This window comes from Anomaloglossus baeobatrachus, chromosome 6 (assembly GCF_048569485.1).
Source record: "Anomaloglossus baeobatrachus isolate aAnoBae1 chromosome 6, aAnoBae1.hap1, whole genome shotgun sequence".
NCBI classification, from domain to species: domain Eukaryota; kingdom Metazoa; phylum Chordata; class Amphibia; order Anura; family Aromobatidae; genus Anomaloglossus; species Anomaloglossus baeobatrachus.
The window spans coordinates 101,528,063-101,550,861 of NC_134358.1; the positions used below are offsets into that span (position 1 = coordinate 101,528,063).

The window sequence follows — 22,799 nt, forward strand, 5'->3', positions numbered from 1 at the left end:
TGCGCTCTTCGATACCTGGCGACTTTGATGAGTGGTGATGACTTCAGTAATGTTATCGCTCATGACCGCTCTCGCTGTGAGCGAGTGAGTCTCTTGTTTTCAGTTTTTTATCTCTCTCTTTTCACGTCTTTCAGGTTTCCATTTGTGAACTCTGTTGGATTCGGTGGACTACGTTGGCTCTGCATGTTTTTTTTTTTTTAATAAATTGATGAACTAGGGCAATAGTTTGAAAGTGGGTTTTTTTTTAAATAAAATATTTTTGTGTGTTTTATCTTTATACTTAATAGGTTAGTAATGGGGGTGTCTGATAGATGCCTCTCCATTACTAACACCAGGGCTTGATGCCAGCTGTCACTACACAGCTGACATCAACCCCATAAACCATTACCCCAATTGCCACCACACCAGGGCAATCAAGAAGAGTCGAGGCAAAGCGCCAAAATTAGGGCATTAAATGTGATACGCTACTTCTGGGACGGCTGCAGGTTGCTATATTTAGGCTGGGAAGGGCCCAATAAACATGGGCATTCCCGGCCTGATAATATCAGGCTGCAGCTGACTGCTTTACTATTGCTAGTTATCAAAAATAGGGGGGACCCCACATCATTTTTTTATTGTCAACTATCCCTTCTCCACGAGCTATCCTTACACTGAATGCAGGTGACAGCCATTTTACTAGAGAATGGACAGTATGCAGCCCTGACAAGGACTTTTGTTTTTATGGTGCAGCAGTGGTATACAATTGCTGCAATATCAATTAAATTTTGACTATATGCCTGCTCTAATCCAACTCTCCCTGAACTGTTTCCAGAGGACAGTGGGCTGAGCATTGCGTCACTGGGTCCTATATACCTTATAGACCCCATGTGGCGACCAATCACAGTAAATGCCAGTAGCCAAAGTGTATAGCAAGCAATGCCCGCATGTGGATTGGCTAACAGCTGCAAAACATGCAGGGCGGGGACACGACCATGGCACTCGGGCACCTATGATACTCAATTGAGTAACAAGAGTACCCGAGCACCCTGATGCTCAATCGAGTATCGAGAAGTGGTGAACACTCGCACATCACTAGTGAACGCTATAACACATTTCATCATGCCCTGTCTGTTCTGCCAGGAATCAAGCTACTGCCAATTGTCTGCCAACTCGTCTGCCTTACCCCAATACTCAAAATATAATCCCTGGGCCAATAAGTTATCCCCGATGTGCTGTGAATAACTTATACAATCCCCATATCACTACTCCCATTTGCCTCAAAACTCCTGGAACAGCACGTCCATGCTGAACTCTCCTCCCACCTCTCCTCTAACTCTCTCTTTGACAACCTGCAGTCCGGCTTCCATCCACATCATTCCACTGAAACTGCCCTGACTAAACTCACAAATGACTTGCTTACTGCCAAAGCTAACAACCACTTCTCTATACTCCTACTTCTAGACCTATCCTCAGCTTTTAACACTGTTGACCACTCCCTCCTACTACAGATCCTCTCTTCCCTTGGTGTCAGAGACCTCGCCCTCTATTGGATCTCTTCATACCTCTCCAACCGCACTTTTAGTGTCTCCCACTCCCACACAACCTCTTCATCCCGCCATCTCTCTGTTGGCGTTCCTCAAGGCTCTGTCCTGGGACCCTTTCTTTTTTCTATCTATACATTTGGCCTGGGACAACTCATAAAGTCCCATGGCTTCCAGTACCACCTATATGCCGATGACACTCAGATCTACCTTTCTGGCCCAGATGTCACTTCTCTGCTGTCCAGAATCCCAGAGTGCCTATCGGCTATATCTTCCTTCTTCTCCTCTCGCTTCCTAAAGCTCAATGTGGCCAAAACTGAACTGATCATCTTTCCTCCATCTCCCCTACACTCTCTACCTGATCTATCTATTACAATAAATAACATCACGATCTCCCCAGCACCCAAAGTTCGATGCCTCGGAGTGACCTTTGACTCAGCCTTGTCCTTCATACCGCACATCCAATCCCTCACCACCTCCTGCCGTCTTCAACTCAAAAATATTTCCAGAATCCGTCCCTTCCTCAATTCTCAATCTACAAAAATGCTAGAGCACGCTCTCATAATCTCCCACCTCGACTACTGCAACATCCTCCTCTGTGGCCTCCTTGCTAACACGCTCGTCCCTTTCCAGTCCATCCTTAATTCTGCTGCCCGACTGATCCTCCTCTCGCCTCAATACCACCCTGCTTCTCCTCTCTGCAAGTCCCTTCACTGGCTCACAATCTTCCACCGTATCCAATTCAAACTACTAACACTGACTTACAAAGCCATCCATAATCTGTCTCCTCCATATATCTCTGAACTAATCTCTCGCTACACTCCACAACGTAATCTCCGGTCCTCCCAAGATCTCCTTCTCTCTCATTCGCTCCTCATGCAACCGCCTCCAAGACTTCTCCCGAACATCCCCAGTCTTCTGGAACTCGCTGCCTCAACACGTCAGACTATCTACTACACTTGCAAGCTTCAAACGGAACCTGAAAACTCATCTGTTCAGAAATGCCTATAATCTCCAATAACCTTGCTGCCGACCGACCACCGTGCGGAGCCGCCGCCCGACCACCGTGCGGAGCTGCCGCCCGACCACCGTGCGGAGCCGCCTCCCGACCACCGTGCGGAGCCGCCGCCCGACCACCGTGCGGAGCCGCCGCCCGACCACCGTGCGGAGCCGCCGCCCGACCACCGTGCGGAGCCGCCGCCCGACCACCGTGTGGAGCTGCCGCCCGACCCCCACCCCACCTACTGTCTCCTCCCCACAATCCTATAAAATGTAAGCCTGCAAGGGCAGGGTCCTCTTCCCTCTGTACTAGTCTGTCTATTGTAACTTGTATATGTGTTCTGTATGTAACCTTCTTCTCATGTACAGCACCATGGAATCAATGGTGCTCTATAAATAATAATAATAATACAATGCTATGTACAGAGATTGATTCCATGAGCCACAACAGAGCGGGCTCACGTTTTCTCATGGCTCATTGATTGCACACTATCATTTTAATTATGTTTTTATTGTATTAAAATACCTCCAGCATATCGCACAGCGCTGCCCTCACTCCTGTCCCCACTGGGGCTCACATCTCTACCCCTAATGTAAGATTTTATAGGCTTTTGCTTTTTTCCTCTAATTCTAAAAGTCATGACATGTTGATCAGCATACCCATATAAAAGCTTCATTTTTGCGGGACGACTTGTATTTTTGCATAACACCATTCACATTACAATATAATGTACTGATAAAAAGGGAGAAATCTCCAAGTTGAGTGGCATTATGAAAACATGCCATTTCCACTGGTGTTTTGGGGGGTTTTGTGTTTACAGTGTTCAATGTGTGATAAACAGGACCAGGAACATTATTTTCCAGGTCAAAATGAAGACAGCAAAACTAAATTTGTTTGTAAAAAAAATGGAGAACTTTGTAAAAATTGTTGGTTTGTGTCACAGTTTTTGGAGACCCATGACTTTTTATCAGCCCTGTGTGAGGACGGGTTTTTTGTGCCGAGCTGAAGTTTAATTGGAACCATTTTTTTGAGTACATAAGATTTATTTTTTCAGGTTTGTTTGTTTTTGACACTTTTAAGCGGGCTTTACACGCTACGATATTGCTAGCAATTTCTAGCGATATCGAGCGTGTAAGTACCCGCCCCCGTCGCACATGCTATATCGTGTGATCCCAACATTATCGCTACGGCAGCGTCACACATACTTACCTGGTCGTCGTCGTCGCTGTGACTGCCGAACAATCCCTCCCTCAAGGGGGAGGGACGTTCGGCGTCACCGCAACGTCACTAAGTGGCCGGCCAATCAAAGCGGAGGGGCGGAGATGAGTGGGACGTAACATCCCGCCCACCTCCTTCCTCCTGCATTGCGGCCGGCGGCAGGTAAGGAGACGTTCCTCGCTCCTGCGGTGTCACACATAGCGATGTATGCTGCCGCATGAGCGATGAACAACATAGATAAACAACCCTTACCGATTTTTGAGTTTGGGACGACCTCTCCATGGTGTACGATTTTCACCATTTTTGAGGTCGCTTAAGGTCGCTGGTCAGTGTCACACGCTGCGATATCGTTAATGACGCCGGATGTGCGTCACTAACAACGTGACCCCGACGATAAAACATTAACGATATCGTAGCGTGTAAAGCCCCCTTTAGTCTTCTCAGAGGACTTGAATCTCTAACTGTATAGCACTAATGGCGCCCAAGATAGCAGCGGGGGAATCCTACAAATGGAGCAAAACATACGTGTTTATGAGGGGGGTGTCGTTGTGTGCGTGTCTATGGGGGGGTCACTGTGTGCCGTTGTGCACAGAGGTTGCTGTGCGCGCGTGTATACGTGGATTGCTAAGTACGTGTATACCGGGGTCACTGCATGCGTGTATAAGGGGGCGCTGTGTGCGTATATACAGAAGATGCTGCGTGCATGTATACGGGGGTCAATGTGCGTGCGTGTATATACGAGGATCAATGTGAGCGTATGTATCGCTGTGTGTGTGTGTGTGTCTATGGGGAGTCACTATGTATTATTATTATTATTTATTATTATAGCGCCATTTATTCCATGGCGCTTTACATGTGAAAGAGGGTATACGTATAACACTCATTAACAGTACCTAACAGACTGGTACAGGAGGAGAGAGAACCCTGCCCGCGAGGGCTCACAGTCTACAGGGAATGGGTGATGGTACAGTAGGTGAGGACAGAGCTGGCTGCGCAGTGGTCTACTGGACTGAGGGTTATTGTAGGTTGTAGGCTTGATGGAGGAGATGGGTCTTCAGGTTCCTCTTGAAGCTTTCCACGGTAGGGGAGAGTCTGATATGGTGTGGTAGAGCGTTCCAGAGTATGGGGGAGGCACGGGAGAAATCTTGTACGCGATTGTGGGAAGAGGAGATGAGAGAGGAGTAGAGAAGGAGATCTTGTGAGGATCTGAGGTTGCGTGCAGGTAGGTACCGGGAGACTAGGTCACAGATGTAGGGAGGAGACAGGTTGTGCATGGCTTTGTATGTTAGGGTCAATGTTTTGAATTGGAGTCGTTGGGTGATGGGAAGCCAGTGAAGGGATTGGCAGAGAGGAGAGGCTAGGGAATAGCGAGGGGAGAGGTGGATTAATCGGACCGCAGAGTTTAGGATAGATTGGAGGGGTGCAAGAGTGTTGGAAGGGAGGCCAGAGAGCAGGAGGTTGCAGTATGTGTATATACAGGGGTCGCTGTGCACAGGGGGTCACTGAGTACATGTATACGGAGATCGCGGAGTGCGTGTATACAGGGGTCACTGCATGTGTGTATACAGGGGTCAGTGAGTATGTGTATACGAGGGTCGCTGCGTGTGTGTATACGGGGGTCGCGGAGTGCATGTATACGGGGGTCGTTGCGTGCGTGTATACGGGGTCGCTGCGTGCGTGTATACGGGGTTTGCTGCGTGCGTGTATACGGGGGTCGCTGCGTGCGTGTATACGGGGGTCGCTGCGTGCGTGTATACGGGGGTCGCTGCGTGCGTGTATACGGGGTTCGCTGCGTGCGTGTATACGGGGGTCGCTGCGTGTGCGTGTATACGGGGTTCGCTGCGTGCGTGTATACGGGGGTCGCGTGCGTGTATACGGGGGTCGCGTGCGTGTATACGGGGGTCATTGCGTGTGTGTATACGGGGGTCGCTGCGTGTGTGTATACGGGGGTCGCTGCGTGCGTGTATACGGGGGTCGCTGCGTGCGTGTATACGGGGGTCGCTGCGTGCGTGTATACGGGGGTCGCTGCGTGCGTGTATACGGGGGTCGCTGCGTGCGTGTATACGGGGGTCGCTGCGTGCGTGTATACGGGGGTCGCGGAGTGCATGTATACGGGGGTCGTTGCGTGCGTGTATACGGGGTCGCTGCGTGCGTGTATACGGGGGTCGCGTGCGTGTATACGGGGGTTGCTGCGTGCGTGTATACGGGGGTCGCTGCGTGCGTGTATACGGGGGTCGCTGCGTGCGTGTATACGGGGGTCGCGTGCGTGTATACGGGGGTCGCTGCGTGCGTGTATACGGGGGTCGCTGCGTGCGTGTGTACGGGGGTCGCTGCGTGCGTGTATACGGGGGTCGCTGCGTGCGTGTATACGGGGGTCGCGGAGTGCATGTATACGGGGGTCGCGGAGTGCGTGTATACGGGGGTCGTTGCGTGCGTGTATACGGGGGTCGCTGCGTGCGTGTATACGGGGGTCGCTGCGTGCGTGTATACGGGGGTCGCTGCGTGCGTGTATACGGGGGTCGCTGCGTGCGTGTATACGGGGGTCGCTGCGTGCGTGTATACGGGGGTCGCTGCGTGCGTGTATACGGGGGTCGCTGCGTGCGTGTATACGGGGGTCGTTGCGTGCGTGTATACGGGGGTCGCTGCGTGCGTGTATACGGGGGTCGCTGCGTGCGTGTATACGGGGGTCGCTGCGTGCGTGTATACGGGGGTCGCTGCGTGCGTGTATACGGGGGTCGCTGCGTGCGTGTATACGGGGGTCGCTGCGTGCGTGTATACGGGGGTCGCTGCGTGCGTGTATACGGGGGTCGCTGTCAGCAGGGCCATCTGTATATGGAGGGGGCACAGATCACAGTAGGGTCGTGTATACTGCGGTCCCCAGGATGCTGTATACACTATATACATGTACACTGTGGGGCAGACGGCCTCCTGCCGTGTGTGTGCCCACTGCTGCTCTCCGTTATCAGCCAGCACTGTGCGCTCTGGGCCGGCAGTGACAGCACCTGCTGCAGGTGGCCGCGGTGAGATGGGGCGCGGGGCCTCGGGCGGCAGTGGGGTGAGGCGGGGTGTTGTGTGCGCACGGCCTCCCCTCCCTGCTCCCCCACCCCCACCCCCACCTCACCCGCCCCCCTGACTCCCCCTCTCCGGACAGCGCCCCGGTGCATTGTGGGCGCAGTCCGTTGTTCATTTGCCATCCGACCTCGGCCGTGCAGGAGCCGCCGCGTCTTGTGGCGCCATCCGTCCCGGAGCCGGTAGTGGCAGAAGCCGGAGCATTTCAGGGGCCTGAGTGAGCGGCTCTGAGGCGGCGGTACCCGGCATCCCCCGCGGCGGCACACAGCGGGCACGTCACGTCTTGTACCGGGGGCGGCAGCGCGTCCCCCACCGGAGCTCCCGGCCCCGGGCGGACTGTGTGCGAGCGGCGCGGACATGGCGGAGATGAACCGCAGGACCTTGGCCTTCCGGGGCGGCGGAGGCCTGGCGGCCGTGACGGGGGCCCTGGTGAACAATAACAACAATGGCGGCAGCTCGCACCCTGCGGACGACGCCGCGGCCTGGGCTATGGGCCGCCAGCTGAATGGCGGGGGCAGCGGAGCTCCTGCCGGGGACGAAGAGGAGGTGGAGGTGGAACTGGAGCCCGAAGGCCTGCTGGACGACGACGAGGAGGAGACCGAGGCCTACCCGGGGGTCGTGCTGGCCGGCCGGGCGGAGAGCCGGCAGAACGTGGCCGCCGGCAACGCGGTGACCGGGGCCTCAGGCAGCGGGGACAGCAGCGAGGACGACGACGAGGAAGAGGATGACGACGAGGAGGAGGACGAGGAGGCTGCGGGCGGCCGGGGGGAGGCGGCGGCTGCGGAGGACGAGGACTGCAGCATCCAGGGAGACGGGCCCCGGCGCTACGGCCTCCTGCCCGCCGCCCGCAGCCAGTCCCTGCTGCCCAGCCTGCACTGCTCCTTCCAGGGCTCCTGGCTGCACGAGTTCCCGTGGCTGCGCTTCTGCCAGGAGACCGGCCTCATGTCCTGCGCCTGGTGCCACAAGGAGGCGGGCGGCCACGACGAGCTGGCCAAGGGCACCCGCTCCTACAAGAGGGCGCTGCTGGTGCGGCACTGCCAGTCCGCGGAGCACCGCCAGGGGGACCCCGCCGCGCAGGTGAGCCGGCCGTGTGTGTCCTGGGGGTCAGGGGGTGGGAGGCCGGCCGTGTATGTGTCCTGGGGGTCAGGGGGGTGGGAGGCCGGCTGTGCAGGGTAGCCGGCCGTGTGTGTCCTGGGAGGGGTTTGGGGGACCCCGCCGCACTGGTGAGCCGGCTTTGTATGCACTAAGGGAGTGGGAGGCCGGCTGTGCAGATGAGCCGGCCCTGTATGTGTTCGGGGGGTGGGGGTCGGTTGTGTACGGGACACATGCACTGGGACTTGTGGTCCGCCTGGCAGTAATGGCGGCCCCAAACATTGTGATCACGTGTGTGCTCGTCCTTGGAGATCAGTGATCGGCGCCTCCCCGGGTGTAAGCTGATTACTGCTGCTGGGGGGGGTGACCTACATTCTCCAGAGGGGCCGGAAGTTGCTCCCCGCCCCCCTCCCGCGCCCCCTCCCTGCTGCCCTCAGGTGGGCGCCGCCTCGGACTTTCCCGGGTGAGAGGACGTGTGACTACGTGGCTGCTCCCCAATGTGTCCCCTGCCAGTGCTGCTGTCATGTGCTGCCCCCAGAGGTGATGCCCAGGGATGGGAGTACCCCCGATCTGCACATTACACTTCTGGCCATGTTGGAGCTCATCTGACTGTGGGAGGGGGTCTAACCTCTGAGACACCCCCTGATCCTGAGGACATCCCCCACCCTCCCCCCTGTGGGTGCTGGGGACCACTGAACCCTGCACAGCTGGGGGATGGGGCGTCGTGTGAAGGGCAGACATTGCTGGATCTCGTCCTTTCTCCCAGTCATATCATCCTATCTGATGGGAGTGCCCCTTTAATTCTGGGCAGGTTTTTGCCCAGGGCACCAGTCACGTTTGGTCACACACAGTTGTAGCAGTGCTGCGCTGTCTGCCGTGCCCCAGTGTTATAGGCAGCATCACCCTTTCACATACAAGATATTAAGGCTGCGGCAGTGCTGCTCTCCCCGGTGACTGACCGGCAGCTGTGCCCGGTGTGGAGCCCCCGGCTGGGGATATCACCAGGGTTTGCTTTTTCTGAATGAAATTGGATCCGAAAAATGTAGAGAAACTGAAAGAAAGCCTCTGATGCCCGATGGTTCATGTATGTGGACCGGCTGTCACCGGGGTTATGGAGCAGTTTTGTCAATGTCCATTTTCACAAGCTGATTTTCTTGTATGCAAAAATAAATATTGCAAAGCTTTTGTTACCCATTAGGCTTGTGCCCACAATCAATGATGGCAGCGTATTGGACCCAGCAAGCTTCACCTGCGTCCAAGACACTGCGATGTTCAGTACAAGCAGTGTGGATGGATTTCTAGAAATGCCATGCCTAATGTGCGTGTGCAGCCCACAGCAAAAACTGACCTGCGGTGCTGCTTTCCTGAGCCGCAGCATGTCAGTTCTTTGTTATGGAGTCGCATGCGTCCTCCGTGAGGAGACCACAGTGCACTGGACCCTGATCGTGGGTACGAGCAGCCGCGGTGAAGACTTGTGGCCCTTCGGTTTAGGACCCGCCGCTTCCAGGACGCTGCAAATCCTGATCGTGGGTACGAGCAGCCGCGGTGAAGACTTGTGGCCCTTCAGTTTAGGACCCGCCGCTTCCAGGACGCTGCAAATCCTGATCGTGGGTACGAGCAGCCGCGGTGAAGACTTGTGGCCCTTCGGTTTAGGACCCGCCGCGTCCAGGACGCAGCAAATCCTGATCGTGGACATGTATACTTAGGGTGCTGTCATACACAGCGACGATGACGACGACGTCGCTGCTACGTCACCATTTTCTGTGACGTAGCAGCGACGTCCCGTCGCTGTGTGTGACATCCAGCAACGAGCTGGCCCCTGCTGTGAGGTCGCTGGTAGTTGCTGAATGTCCAGCTTCATTTTTTGGACGTTGCTCTCCCGAAGTGACGAACACATCGCTGTGTGTGACAGCGAGAGCGCGACGAACTGAAGCGAGCAGGAGCTGGCAGCTGCAGTAAGCTGTAACCAGGGTAAACATCGGGTAACCAAGGGAAGACCTTTCCCTGGTTACCCGATATTTACCCTAGTTACCAGCGTCCGCCGCTCTCACTGTCAGTGCCGGCTCCCTGCTCTCTGCACATGTAGCTGCAGTACACATCGGGTAATTAACCCGATGTGTACTGTAGCTAGGAGTGCAGGGAGCCAGCTCTAAGCAGTGTGTACGGCTCCCTGCTCTCTGCACATGTAGCAAAGCGACGCGTGTCGTTATGATCGCTGCTGCTTCTGCTGTGTTTGACAGCTAAGCAGCGATCATAACAGCGACTTACAAGGTCGCTGGTGCGTCACAGAAAATGGTGACATAACGGCGACGTCGCTGTCGCTATGTGTGAACCCAGCTTCAGTGTTCACATCGGGCACCGCATGGACGTTGAGTGAAGGTCACAAAGTCATTAACTTATATGGATGGTTTTGATCTGTAACTTAACAAAAACTGACCTGTCTCCGTGATCTTTTTTTACAGGCGCATAATTCACTAGAATAGGAATTTCTATTCTGGGTTCTGTTGAATGTACCAGTTAGTCAGTATAGCTATGTAGTCAATGTCTGAGTCTTCATTTTGCTTAAATACAAGAAAATTGAGGAAACCGTTGGGGTGCGTGCCCACGATCAGTATTTGCAGCGTTTTGGATGCAGCCTGCTTCAGCTCCAAAGCGCTGCATTGTACAGTTCAAGCACAGTTGATGGATTTCTAGAAATCCCATGCCCACCGTGCTTCTTTTTTCCACAGCAAACACTGACCTGTGGTTTGTGTTTCCAGACCGCAGAATGTCAATTGTTTGCTGCGGGTTCCATGCGCCCTCCGTAGGGAGAACACAAGCGAGAGACCGCAGCACACTGAACCCCGTTCGTGGGCACAGTCAGTAGCGGTCTCCTGCCTTCTCCTGTGAAGGAGACTTGCGGCCCTGCAGGTCAGGACTCGCGTTCTGAACGCATATACCCTTACTGTAAAAAATGGACCAAACACTGATCATCTGTGTTTTGGATCAGATTTTAATGTTTCCATGTTTTGTTTTTCACGTACATGAAACAATCGGACACCTGAATAAGGAGCTTCCTCGCTGCATTTTGTCCCCTGTTCAGTGGTCCCGTTGAGGCTTGCATCAAAACCTCCAGCAAAACTGAATTGGCACATATGTGCTGATGGGGCCATTGACTATAATGGTGCAAATGAAGTCACTACGTACCTTGTCATCCACCATTTCGGGTGTATATTCCTGCTGAAGGGGGACGCCCAGATGCCATCTACGTCTGGGTGTGCGCCCCCAGTAGGTGTATATGTCTGAAAATCATGCACTACAAGGTATACGGTGATTCTGTCTATGCCATTAGTCACTAGCCCCCGCCGGTGCATGCGTCCAAATCCCATTTTGCGGGGGCTTTGGACATAAGTTCCGACGGGACCACTGACTGTGGGGAAGAACACAGTGTGAGCACCTAAGGCCTCGTACAGACAAGAGTATATTGTGTAAGGGCACCAAGCAGATTGCGTATGAACCAATGGAAGTGAATGGGTCGGTGCCCAGCTTGCATTAGAACTTGTTTTTTGGATCAGACTTGTCCATTAACCTCAGTGGATGATTAAAATAAAAAATGACATGTGGACACTGCCATAAAGATGTCAGACAGCTCGCACTGCAGCTCCTCTGAACGCAGGCTGAGAGGGATTTAGTAACACATTTGTTAGATTTCTGCAAATTTTGGCATTATTCGTAATTGTGGTAACATTTGGCAGCATTTTCCCTTCTCTCTACTACTGTAAAGTGCTGCTAATGAGCAGCGCCCTCCGGTGTAATGCTGCTGAACGCCGATTGTTGGTGCGCCTAAGTAAATTTCACTCTAGGATATAGTTTGGCTTGTGTCAGACGCCGGTCTGTGTAACAATCCCGGTAATGTGGCATTTGGGCATCCACAGCCTCTAACGCTGCTTTCACACATCCGGTTTTTGCTGAGCGGCACAATATGGCGCTTTGCAGCAAAAACACAACAGTTTTTTTTTTTTTGCCACCGATTGCTTTTTTTCCCCCCATAGACTTGCATTAGCGCCGTACTGTGCCGCATGGCCTTGCGTTGCGTCCGGTTTTTGCCGGATGCGGCATATTTAGCCCATGCGACGGCCGGATGGAACATTGCCTGGCATGTTTTTTGTTTTTTTTTTTTTGTGCAACGAAAAAACCGCATCGCGCCGGATTTGGCGCGATTCACAATGCAAGCCTAAGGACGCCAGATGCGGCGTCCTGCGGCAAAAACCGCATCCGGCCGCCAGATGCGTTTTTTTGCACTACGCATGCTCAGTATCAAGCCGCATCCGTCAAACGGACGGGCCGCATGGAAAAACTTATGCAACGGATCCGTTTTTTTTGCCATATCCGTTGCATAGGTTTTTGAGCCGGATTGAGCCGCACTGCAAAAAACCGGATGTGTGAAAGCAGCCTAACCGAGCACCGATCTGCTACATGGGGCCGCTCGCTAATGTCCTGTGTAGGCTGGCCCATTGCATCTCCATGTGCACACAGTGATTGGTAATGTTCTCTGAGCGCAGGTTATCAGCAGCACATCCTCCGCATGTCAGCTTGCTTAAAAATCAACTCTCCTAACAAGTGTTTTTCTTGCTCTTCAGCCGATAGGTGACGGCAGGTTCAGATGGGCCAATAGTTGGGAAACATGCGCCTCAGGAATACGCTTTCCCGATTTATTACCATGTTTAAGTGCATTATTTGTATTAGAGACTTAGAGCCAAATGATGACAAGGTCTCCGCTACATAATCCCCTTATAAATAACTGACCATCCGGCGTATATCAGATTTAAAGGGAATCTGTCACCAGGTTTCTGCTCTCCTCTTCTGAGAGCAGCATGAAGTAGAGACAGAGACCCGGATTCCAGTGATGTGTCACTTACTGAGCTGTTTTTTGTCATTTTGATTATCAGTGTTTTCTTTGCTGCAGATCTAGCTGTTATACAGGGATCATGAATATGTTGGACTACGTGCAGCATGCCAAGTAGTCCTGTTAATGATGATCTACTGTTCAAAAGCGCTGTGGAATTAATAGCGCTATATAAGTGAATAAATATTATATTATTATATTATATCAGTGATTTTATCAAAACTACATTAAGTAGCCCAGTAAGTGACACATCACTGGAATCAGAATCTTTACCCCTACATTATACTACTCTCAGATTAGGTAGCATAACCTGGTGACAGATTCCCTTTAAATAGAAATTTGGGGAGGAAGTGAAGATGGTCAGATGGTCAGTGACAAGTACCCTGCTTGCTTTATATTTCTTATAATCTATTTGCAGCGCTGCCCTCCTGGTCAATGTGCAGACCGTCTTATAAGATGGGTGGTGTATGTAGGAATTGTATGTTGCTGATGACTTTTTGCCCAAATCACTTACTTTTGCTTTTCTTTGCAGGAGCTGGAGCTGAAGCAGGAAGCGCCAGATACGTACAGTGACTATAGTATAAAGCCAAATGAGAATTCCTACTGTTACCAGCTTCTGCAGGAACTAAATGACCAGAGAAAGAAGGGCATTCTCTGCGATGTCAACATCGTGGTAAATGGCAAGGTTTTCCGAGCTCACAAGAACATCCTGGTTGCAGGCAGCCGCTTTTTTAAAACCTTATACTGTTTCACAAACAAAGACAGCCGTGACCAAACCACTGTTACGTACTTGGACATCGTCGCTGTTCATGGGTTTTCGGTCATCTTGGACTTCATGTACTCTGGTAATCTTGTACTCACAAGCCAAAACGCCATAGAGGTGATGACCGTGGCTAGCTACCTCCAGATGACCGAGGTGGTCCAGTCGTGTCGCAATTTCATCAAAGATGCCTTGAATATAAGCATAAAGTCTGAAGCTCCAGAGTCTGTCGTTGTCAGCTACAACAAAAGGAAAAACAGCGAGGGGAACTCTTCCCGGGAGCAGAAGTCTGGCAGCTTCTGGGCCACCCGCAACCTTACCAGTTTAGCCAGCAATGCAAAGCTAGATACAGAAGGGTTCAGCATTGAAGAAGCCTCCACCGAAAACTTCCAGGGCAATGATTCGACATGGATTCAGGATAGTTCTCCAGAGGTTACGGAAATCGAGCCCCCAGCTCAGGGAAAGGTGTTTGTATGGAATGAAATGGCTTCAAATGCAGTTAGCATGCAAGAGGCTAGTAAGCCAAGGAGGAAAAACCAAACTACAAAGAGATTTGTGTATAACATCCCTCCAAACAGTGAACTTCAGGTAGATGGTAACACAATGCTGCAGCAGCCGATCCCTTACCAAGAGGAGGATGTGCAATGCTTCCAGGACGGAGCGGGTAGGTACCGGGGACCTGGAGCTTTGACTGATGTTGTTTTTTTACATGTAGAGAATATATTGTCGTTTGTATATATTCATATAGAGACTGAATACATCTAATACATACTGTATTTTTCGGTTTATAAGATGTACTGGATTATAAGACACACCCTAAATTTAAAGAAAAAAATGGGGATCAGTCTTACAATCCGGTGGTATTTTACGTGACCCAGATGCTGTGACGTAGGCAACTTCCAGAAACTGAGCAGTGCGGGCTCCAAAGAATTGGCACCCAGAATCGACATGTGTGCAGCTTGAGCTGTTGGCTCACTGATAAGCTCAGGTGTCATCTGTGCACGCGCCACCTACAGGCGCCATTTTTCTTAAGTCAGCTGCTGTGAAATCAATGGGCCGGATGCGGCGCATGCGCAGATGAGATCTTGAGCCGAGAGCTCCATCTGCGCACACTCCACCTCCTGGAGCCATTATTTGAAGCCCGCACCGCTGACATTTTCAGGATGCCCCTGCCTCACAGCGCCCCGCAGGCCCCAGCACTGCCCCTGCCTCCTGCGACCGCTCTCCACCTTCTCCCGGTAAGGTGCATTCGGATTATAAGATGCACCCCTCATTTTCCTCCCAAATTTTGGGGAGGAAAGGTGTCTTCTAATCCGAAAAATACGGTATAGTAATCGGATTAAACGGGGATCCTTCAAATGTTAAAATTTGCACAAAGCGACCGATGTGATTTCAGCTCCAAATTCTCAAAGGTCTTTGGAGAAACGAGAGCAGCCTCAGGAGGTTTTGTCCAAGCAGAGATCTCAGGCAACATGTCAATGTATAGCCAAAAATATTCTTATTTACATCGTTCTCCATCATAAGAGCAGAAGAATGAAAGTGACAGGAGTACTGATTTATTCACGATGGATATCAACGATACAGAACTTATCCCAGTGGCTTAACGACCAGACAAGGCATTTCTAGGGACATGTTGCCAAGTTGGTTCATAGACTGGAATAGTGATGGAAAATACTAATATTAGGAAGGATCAAGTTCAAATATCACATTGTTACTGGTTACGTCTAGGTACATGTGGCATTCATAACTTTAACGGGAACCTGTCAGGAGCAATATACACCCAGAACCATGAGCAGTTCTGGGTGCATATTTCTAATCCCTGTCTAACCATCCCTGTATCTAGTAGCATAGATAGAAATACTTTTTCTGAATATCTCTAACGATCCTTTATGATATGTTAATGAGCGCAGGGACTAGTCTCAAGGGCGTTCGTTCCTGCGCACATTCTGCCCTCTTAGCATGTTAGTACATCCACAGGGGTGTGCTAACATACTTTTCAATGCCCATTGCCCAGCATCATCAGCGGCGATGTGCGGACCTGTGTCTTGGTCGCTTTCCAACATCGGGCTTAGGCTCAGTTCGCATGATCAGAATTACCCGACACTTCCAGTCATGCGCACTATTAAACCGGGTGTATGTGTCCCGACTTCTGGGAGGTGTAGTGCACATGACCGGAGGTGTTGGGTATTCTCATCATGCACACTGAGCCTAAGCCCGGTGTTCTGAAGCGATGATAACGGACACAGGTACGCGCGTCACCGCTGATGGCAGTGGACAAAGGGCATTGAATAGTATGTTGGCACACCCCTGTCGGCGTGCTAAGATATTAAGAGGTTGGACTAGTCAGGAGATATAACGTCCTTGCGACTAGTCCCTGTGCTCATTAGCATATCATAAAGGATCTTTAGAAACACTTTCTAATGATCTCCTTTATGTATGCTAATAGATGCAGGGATTAGCAATATGGTCCCAGAACTGCTCGTGGTTCTGGGTGTATTGCACCTTACCGGTTCCCTTTAGCCATAAAATCTCAAATCTTTCTAGATGGTTCATCAAAAAACGATTGCCCTGGTGGTGAGTGGATCAGAGGCCTGGCTGCTCCAGAGGAAATGCGGCATCTTCCAGTGAAGACAGTATCATTGTGTCCTCTGCAGTGCCACATCTCAGCAAATATTGAGTAGTTATAGCTTTCGTGTCTGTTACTTCCTTGGATGGCTGTTAAGGTGGTGTCACACATAGCGACGCAGCAGCGATCACGAACATCGATCTGACCTTATTAGGATCGCTGCTGCGTCGTTACATGGTCGCTGGTGAGCTGTCAAACAGGCAGATCTCACCAGTGACCAGCCCCCAGCCAGCAGTGACGCGGAAGCGTAACCAAGGTAAATATCGGGTAACCAAGGAAAGCACTTCTCTTGGTTACTTGATATTTACTTAGTTCCTAGCGTCCGCCGCTCTGACGCTGCCAGCGCCGGCTCCATGTTCCCTGCACTCCTAGCCAGAGTACACATCGGGTTAATTACCCGATGTGTACTCCAGCTACGTATGCAGGGAGCCGGCACTGGCAGTGTGAGAGCGGCGGACGCTAGTAACTAAGGTAAATATCGGGTAACAAAGGAAAGGGCTTCTTGGTTACCCAATGTTTACCGTGGTTACAGCTTACCGCAGGCTGCCGGACACCGGCTCCCTGCTCGCGTCAGAGCGTTGCTCTCTCGCTGTCACACACAGCGATGTATGCTTCACAGTGGGGGAGCAACGTCCAAAAAATAAAGCAGGACATTCAGCAACGACCGGCGACCTCACAGCAGGGGCCAGGTCGTTGCTGGATGTCACACACAGCGACGGGACGTCGCTGCTACGTCACAGAAAATAGTGACTTAGCAGCGTTGTCGTCGTCGCTATGTGTGACACCACCTTTAGACATTGTATTCCCACATTAGTTACTGTACGTCTCCATAAATCACTGCTCACCGTGATATAGCTATTGAAATGATATAAGTCGCACTTTTTAGGCTTTTGCTAACAGTAAATCTATCCAAATTTTCATATATTTGTAATAGTTTGTCCATCCTTATACCCAGTAGTCGGCGGGCCGGCCACTCCAGGAGTCTCCTAGAACTGCTGTGTGTGGCCACATGTATGAGGTCTCCCATTGGCACCTTGCTTCTGGGATTATCCAGCCCTGTGACCATACTACGGTGGCTGTAGTGTGAATGTGTCCTCTGTACGGAGTGCAATGCTCTGCAGGATGGTGCTCCTGTGTGGGGGAAAGCAACAAATAAGGCTTGTGTAAAAACAAGTGCAGGCAAAGTGTCCAGGTACATATGGCGAGAACACCGAATCCAGGGGGAAATCTGTATGAATACATATGTAGTGCAGGTGCTCTCCTCTTGCCCGGTGCCAGCTCCAGTCTGCCATCTTCTGGGTCACGTAACTGAGGTTGTGACTCCGCCGCTCACTCTGCACTAAGTCTATGGAGCCTCATTCTGACGCCAAAGACTTACATTTTATAGCGACTTCTGGGTCACATACAAACCCCGGTGTTTTCTGGATTGTTGCGTTGTTGTCACGAGAACCAGAAGATGGCGATTGGGGCATTTATTATAACGCCTACACTACAAGTGCATTCACACAGGGTTAGCCGATATAATTAAGTGCTTCTTTAATCCAAGACAGGCCTAAAAGTTAGTGCAAAGCAGAGACCTGGCCGATGTGGACCTGCCTTCACTGTGAACACCTTTTTTGTTGTGACTGTAGTATGTCGGGGCCTGATCACGTACCCTATAAAAATCTGTGTTTTGTGCCATTTTGTTGCAAAACACAAATGTATGCAGTTGAGGTTTGGTTGTAGGTACATGTGGCTTCTTCCATCCTCCGCAGTATGCATAGAGCTTAAGGCTCGTCAGTGGAGAGGAGTGACCCTGAGGGTCAGTGTTTGTACTGAACGCAGACTTGGCAAAGAACAGAGTTTTGGTTTGGAGTTTGGGAGCGTTACACATGAAAACCACTCTCTGGAGCATCGTGGTGCTCAGGTACGCTCAGTGACAGCCGCTTTGTAGTGTTTGTACGGCTCACACTGGGGGTAACGAATGTAATTGGGTGAAGTGTGTACAAAAAAAAATAATACTGGAAAAAGTCTGCCCCCAGAAGTGATCTGTTTGTCTGGCTGCTTGTAGGTGGAGACCTGAACTGCGGGTTCAGATTAGGTCAGGGTCCCGAAACGAACTTTATCCAAAGTGCAGCTGAACCAGCTGAGCCAAACATACACGGGTCCTATTCTACTGGTCATAGTAAGAATTAAATGGCACTTCCTCTGTGTAGTTGTTAGTGAGTGTCTGGGTGCACTTTAGGTTCCAAGGCCATATGTTACAAGAAGTAAACAAGGCACTCCCAAAATTGGCTGCAACGTGTATTTATTCAATGTGCAAAAAAAGAATGTTTTCAGTCCTACATGGACCTTCCTCAGTAGCACATTGGTGGAGTGGAAGTCAGCGTGGGATGGCTGGTGCGGTATCCACCGCCGCATGGGAGCCGCCATCAGCGGATCCATTGAAAAAAATGGAAAACATCAGGTTTTTTTTTTTTTTGTTTTTTTTTTTCCCTGATCAATTGCTAAGAGCCCATGGATAAAGGAAGTTCAGACTGACTGGTTTAAAAAATCAAAACCAAAAAAAGAGCTGGTTACATGGGGCAGCACGTACATAGCGGTATCCCGGAGCGGTGCTGCAGGTGAGGACCTAGGACAGTGGCTGCGATTACAGGACGGTCTGGTGGGGAGGCCTGTGACTGCTCGGGAAGTTGTAGGTCAGCTCTGACTAGAAATAAAGGGTAGTGTGAAGGACACAGCAGCACAGTCACTGCTGTGACTTGTACAGAGCTGTTCTGATTATTGGGGGAGGGGCAAATCACAGCGCTGGTCAGTTTATAAAGTCATCTGTCAGTTTGGAGGAAATTTCATAAACTCTCCTCCCCAGTGCTGGTACTGTAATAGGTGTCCATGCACACATGACAAATTTGTTGCAGAAATTTTGGTTCAATAAATCTGGTGGTTTTGATGTCGACATCTGCGGGAGCATGAATGGGACCGTCACACAAAATTGTTAAAATCTTTGTGTGTGAATTGACAGTTCTGCGCCTTTCTGCAGCAGGCGTGCAGTTTCCATTGTAGAGCAGGTGCTGCGTCACATTGTTGATTCTCACATTTACTTATCTTTTTGAACAGTGACCAGATGCGTAAAGGGCCTTTTTCAGCACAGGTTGACTATTCACACCAAGCACAGGCACTCTGTGCACCATGGCGGGGCTGATCATTTATATTCACCTTCCCACCTGTTGGTTTTCTATCTCTACCCTCCTCTCTTCTTTGACAGCTCTGGCTTCACAGAGCCAGAAAAAGGAGGTGATAGAGAACCAGCAGATGGCAAGGTTTATATACCATATTTTTTGCTTTGTAAGATGCATTTTTTTTTTCCCCCCAGTTTTAAATGCATCTTACAAAGCAAAAAATATGGTAAATGGGGGTGCGTCTTACAAAACTGATATGGCTTACTGGGCGGCGGTTTAGTGAGGTCATAGGAGACGGGCTCGCTGGACTGAACACGCTCAGGGTGTGTCTCGGTGAGTGGTGCATTGATCGGCGGGTTTCTGGCAGGCAGGCTGCGAGGGTGTCTCGGCGGCGTGTGCATTGAGCTGACTGCCGGCTCAATTGAATCGCCCGTGGTTCATACGATGAACTTCAAAAAAAATGGCCGTGAAGTGACGCTTGCGCAGATTGGCGCAATGGATTTCAAGAAAATGGCCGCGAAATCCTATCTGCACACGCCGCCTTCGCAGCCATTTTCATTAAGTCCATCTTGTCAACCACGGGCAATTCAATGGAGTCGGCAGTCAGTTCAATGAACCTGCCGCCGAGACACCTCCACAGTCCGCCCGCCGATCAATGGTGGCCTCCGCGACACCCTCTAGCCCATCTTTTGACCCTGCCTCCCATGACCCCGCTCCCCACCGTCGCCCTGGTAAGCCATACCCGGGGGATTCAAATGCGCCCGCCACTACACCGCAGCATTGCCGACCCTCCTGGGCTGCAACACCCCCTCCTCCGAGCCCATAGCATCGCCTACCTGGCCTCCTGTGTCCCACCTGAGCCGCTCCACCCCTGCTCCCCCTGGTGAGCATTAGGATTAAGGCGCACTAGGCTTATAAGACGGACCCTCTTTAACATCAAATTGAAACAGGTGATCGATAACAGGTGATCAAAACAGTGCTTCTGCCCAAAAATGGTTCAATTAAAAACGTCAGCTCAAGATGCAAAAAATAAGCTGTCATTGAGCCCCAGGTCCCAAAAAATATGAATCTCGGAAAATGACGCATAAAGTGTCTTTTTATTTTTTTTTATTTTTTTTTTTAACCCGTTAGCAAACCTGTATAAGTTTACTTTTATCGATCTATGAACTTGTACTGACCTGAGGCATCACACCAACACAACAGTTTTACCATATAGTGAACACTATGAATAAGGTATCCCAGAAACAATCATGCAATTTATTTTTTCCACTTGGAATTTATTTTTTGCTGTTTTCCAGTACACTCACTCTATGGTAAAGCTTTTATGTTTTCTTTTAAAAGTACAACTTGTTCTGCAAAAAATAAGCCCTCATGGTGATAAGGCCGTAATTTAGGTTGATGCAATCTAATCATGCATCCCTCTTAAACTGTCTGCAGTCCAAATTATGAGTCACTCGTGGTAGCATGCATTACCCTCTCTTTCACTCACACCAGAGAGACGTGCTCAGATATGAATAGAAAGTAAGACTGATTTATTTCCGGAAGTGTTACAAATATATATAACCTTATTGGCTAGGTGCCAAGAATACGTAACACGTCTCCTATTGGATAAAGTAGAACAGCTTTTCTTCAGCGCTCTATTGGGAGACCCAGACAATTGGGTGTATAGCTACTGCCTCCGGAGGTCACACAAAGTATTACACTAAAAAGTGTAAGGCCCCTCCCCTTCTGGCTATACACCCCCCGTGGGATCACGGGCTTACTCAGTTTTAGCTTTGTGTGCGAAGGAGGTCATACATCCACGCATAGCTCCACATTGTATAGTCAGCAGTAGCTGCTGACTATCTCGGATGGAAGAAAAGAGGACACATATAGTGTCCCCAGCATGCTCCCTTCTCACCAGATGGTGTTGCAAGGTTGAGGTACCTATTGCTGGTACAGAGGCCGGAGCCCCACATGCTGTTTTCCTTCCACATCCCCTTGGAGGGCCCTGTGGAAGTGGGATCTGTCGGCCTCCAAGCCCTGAGGCCGGGCTCCATCCACAGACCCAGAAGAACCTGATGGATGTGGAGCACGAGTACTATCAGGGACAAGGCCCTGCATCGGTCAGGTACTCGGTGTCCCCGGCAAGCACAGCACGCTCCGGGCTTGCTGGGCGTTATAGTGCGCCGGGGACATTAGTGATGGGCTTATGTTGCTGCAGCCATGGCTGAGCGACGGGTCATGTTTAGGAACTTGCGCCGACCGCTCATACGGCGGCGGCGCTGATGTGACTTGTAGTGCGCCGGGGACTTGGCGCCGGCCGCGCTTTTACGGCGGGGGCGCCTGTAACTTTAGTCCCCGGCTTCTGAGGCCTGGCACCGCTTCGTTCCCGCCCCCAGCCCTGCCAGTCAGAGGAGGGGCGGGACGCTGTACAGATCTCAGCGCAGGGAGCTGGAGTCTGCTTTGCATTCTCCAGCCCCCTCTCACTGAACACAGTGAGATGCCGGGTTCCCGCTCTTGGCTGGGGCTCGCCCACGGCCCGCCCCTCTGCACAGGACGTGGAAGAGAAGCCGGCAGCCATTATGGTTTCCACTCTGGGAGAACGGAACCAGGCACAGGTTTTTGAGCGACCTCATACTCGCGCTGGGCGGGCGATAGGCAGTACTGGTCCCACTAATACTGATGTGGGCTTTTGAACTGTGTGCGGATATGCGATGCAGCACTGTACTGTCGCTATTCTGGGCATACTCTCCTAGATGGCTAGACAAGTGTTCAATGATTAGTCTGCAGTGTTTGTTGGCAGATTTGGCAACAGCAAAGTGCCAAGGCACAAGCTTTCATTGCCGCTTCGTTTGCAGGTGCTGCAATTGGGTTTATTGTCATGCTATACATGCACTATATGTCGTTTTTCTTGGATAATGCACCTAGTTAAACAGACAATAGCAGCAGTAAGGCAAGGCTGCCAAGGCACAGGCTCTCAATGCTGCTTGATTTGCTTGTACTGCAGTGTTTTCTGTCATGCTTGTCTGCTATACATTTCCTGTATGTCGCTATCCTTGCCTCATGCTCCTAGTTAACTAGACAACAGCAGCAGTAGAGCAGTGGTGCCAAGGCACCAGCTTGCAAGGCTGCTTCATTTGCATGTGCTGGCAGTGTTTACTGTCATGTTTGTATGCGATACACTCACTGTATGTCGCTATCCTTGTCTCATACTCCTAGATATATAGACAATAGCAGCAGAAGGCCTAATGTGCTAAGCCACAAGTTTCAATGCTGCGTGTACTACATGTGCTGAAGTGTTTACTTGTACTTCAGGCTTGTATGCTATACATTCACTGTATGTCGCTATCCTTGTCTCATACTCCTAGATATATAGACAATAGCAGCAGAAGAGCTAATGTGCCAAGCCACAAGTTTTCAATGCTGCGGGTACTACAGGTGCTGAAGTGTTTACTTGTACTTCGTGCTTGTATGCTATACATTCACTGT

General features: G+C 51.0%; 1 protein-coding gene across 1 annotated transcript in view; it reads left to right on the top strand.

Moving 5' to 3' along the window:
• The first annotated feature begins 6,908 nt into the window (after window positions 1–6,908).
• The window catches only part of ZBTB10 (zinc finger and BTB domain containing 10), a 45,153-nt gene continuing 29,262 nt past the window's right edge, over window positions 6,909–22,799 (top strand). The window contains exons 1-2 of the mRNA XM_075353145.1: window positions 6,909–7,884; window positions 13,317–14,208. Of these exons, the coding sequence (XP_075209260.1) occupies window positions 7,165–7,884; window positions 13,317–14,208 (1,612 nt within the window). The 5' untranslated portion in view covers window positions 6,909–7,164. The remainder of the gene's footprint in view (window positions 7,885–13,316; window positions 14,209–22,799) is intronic.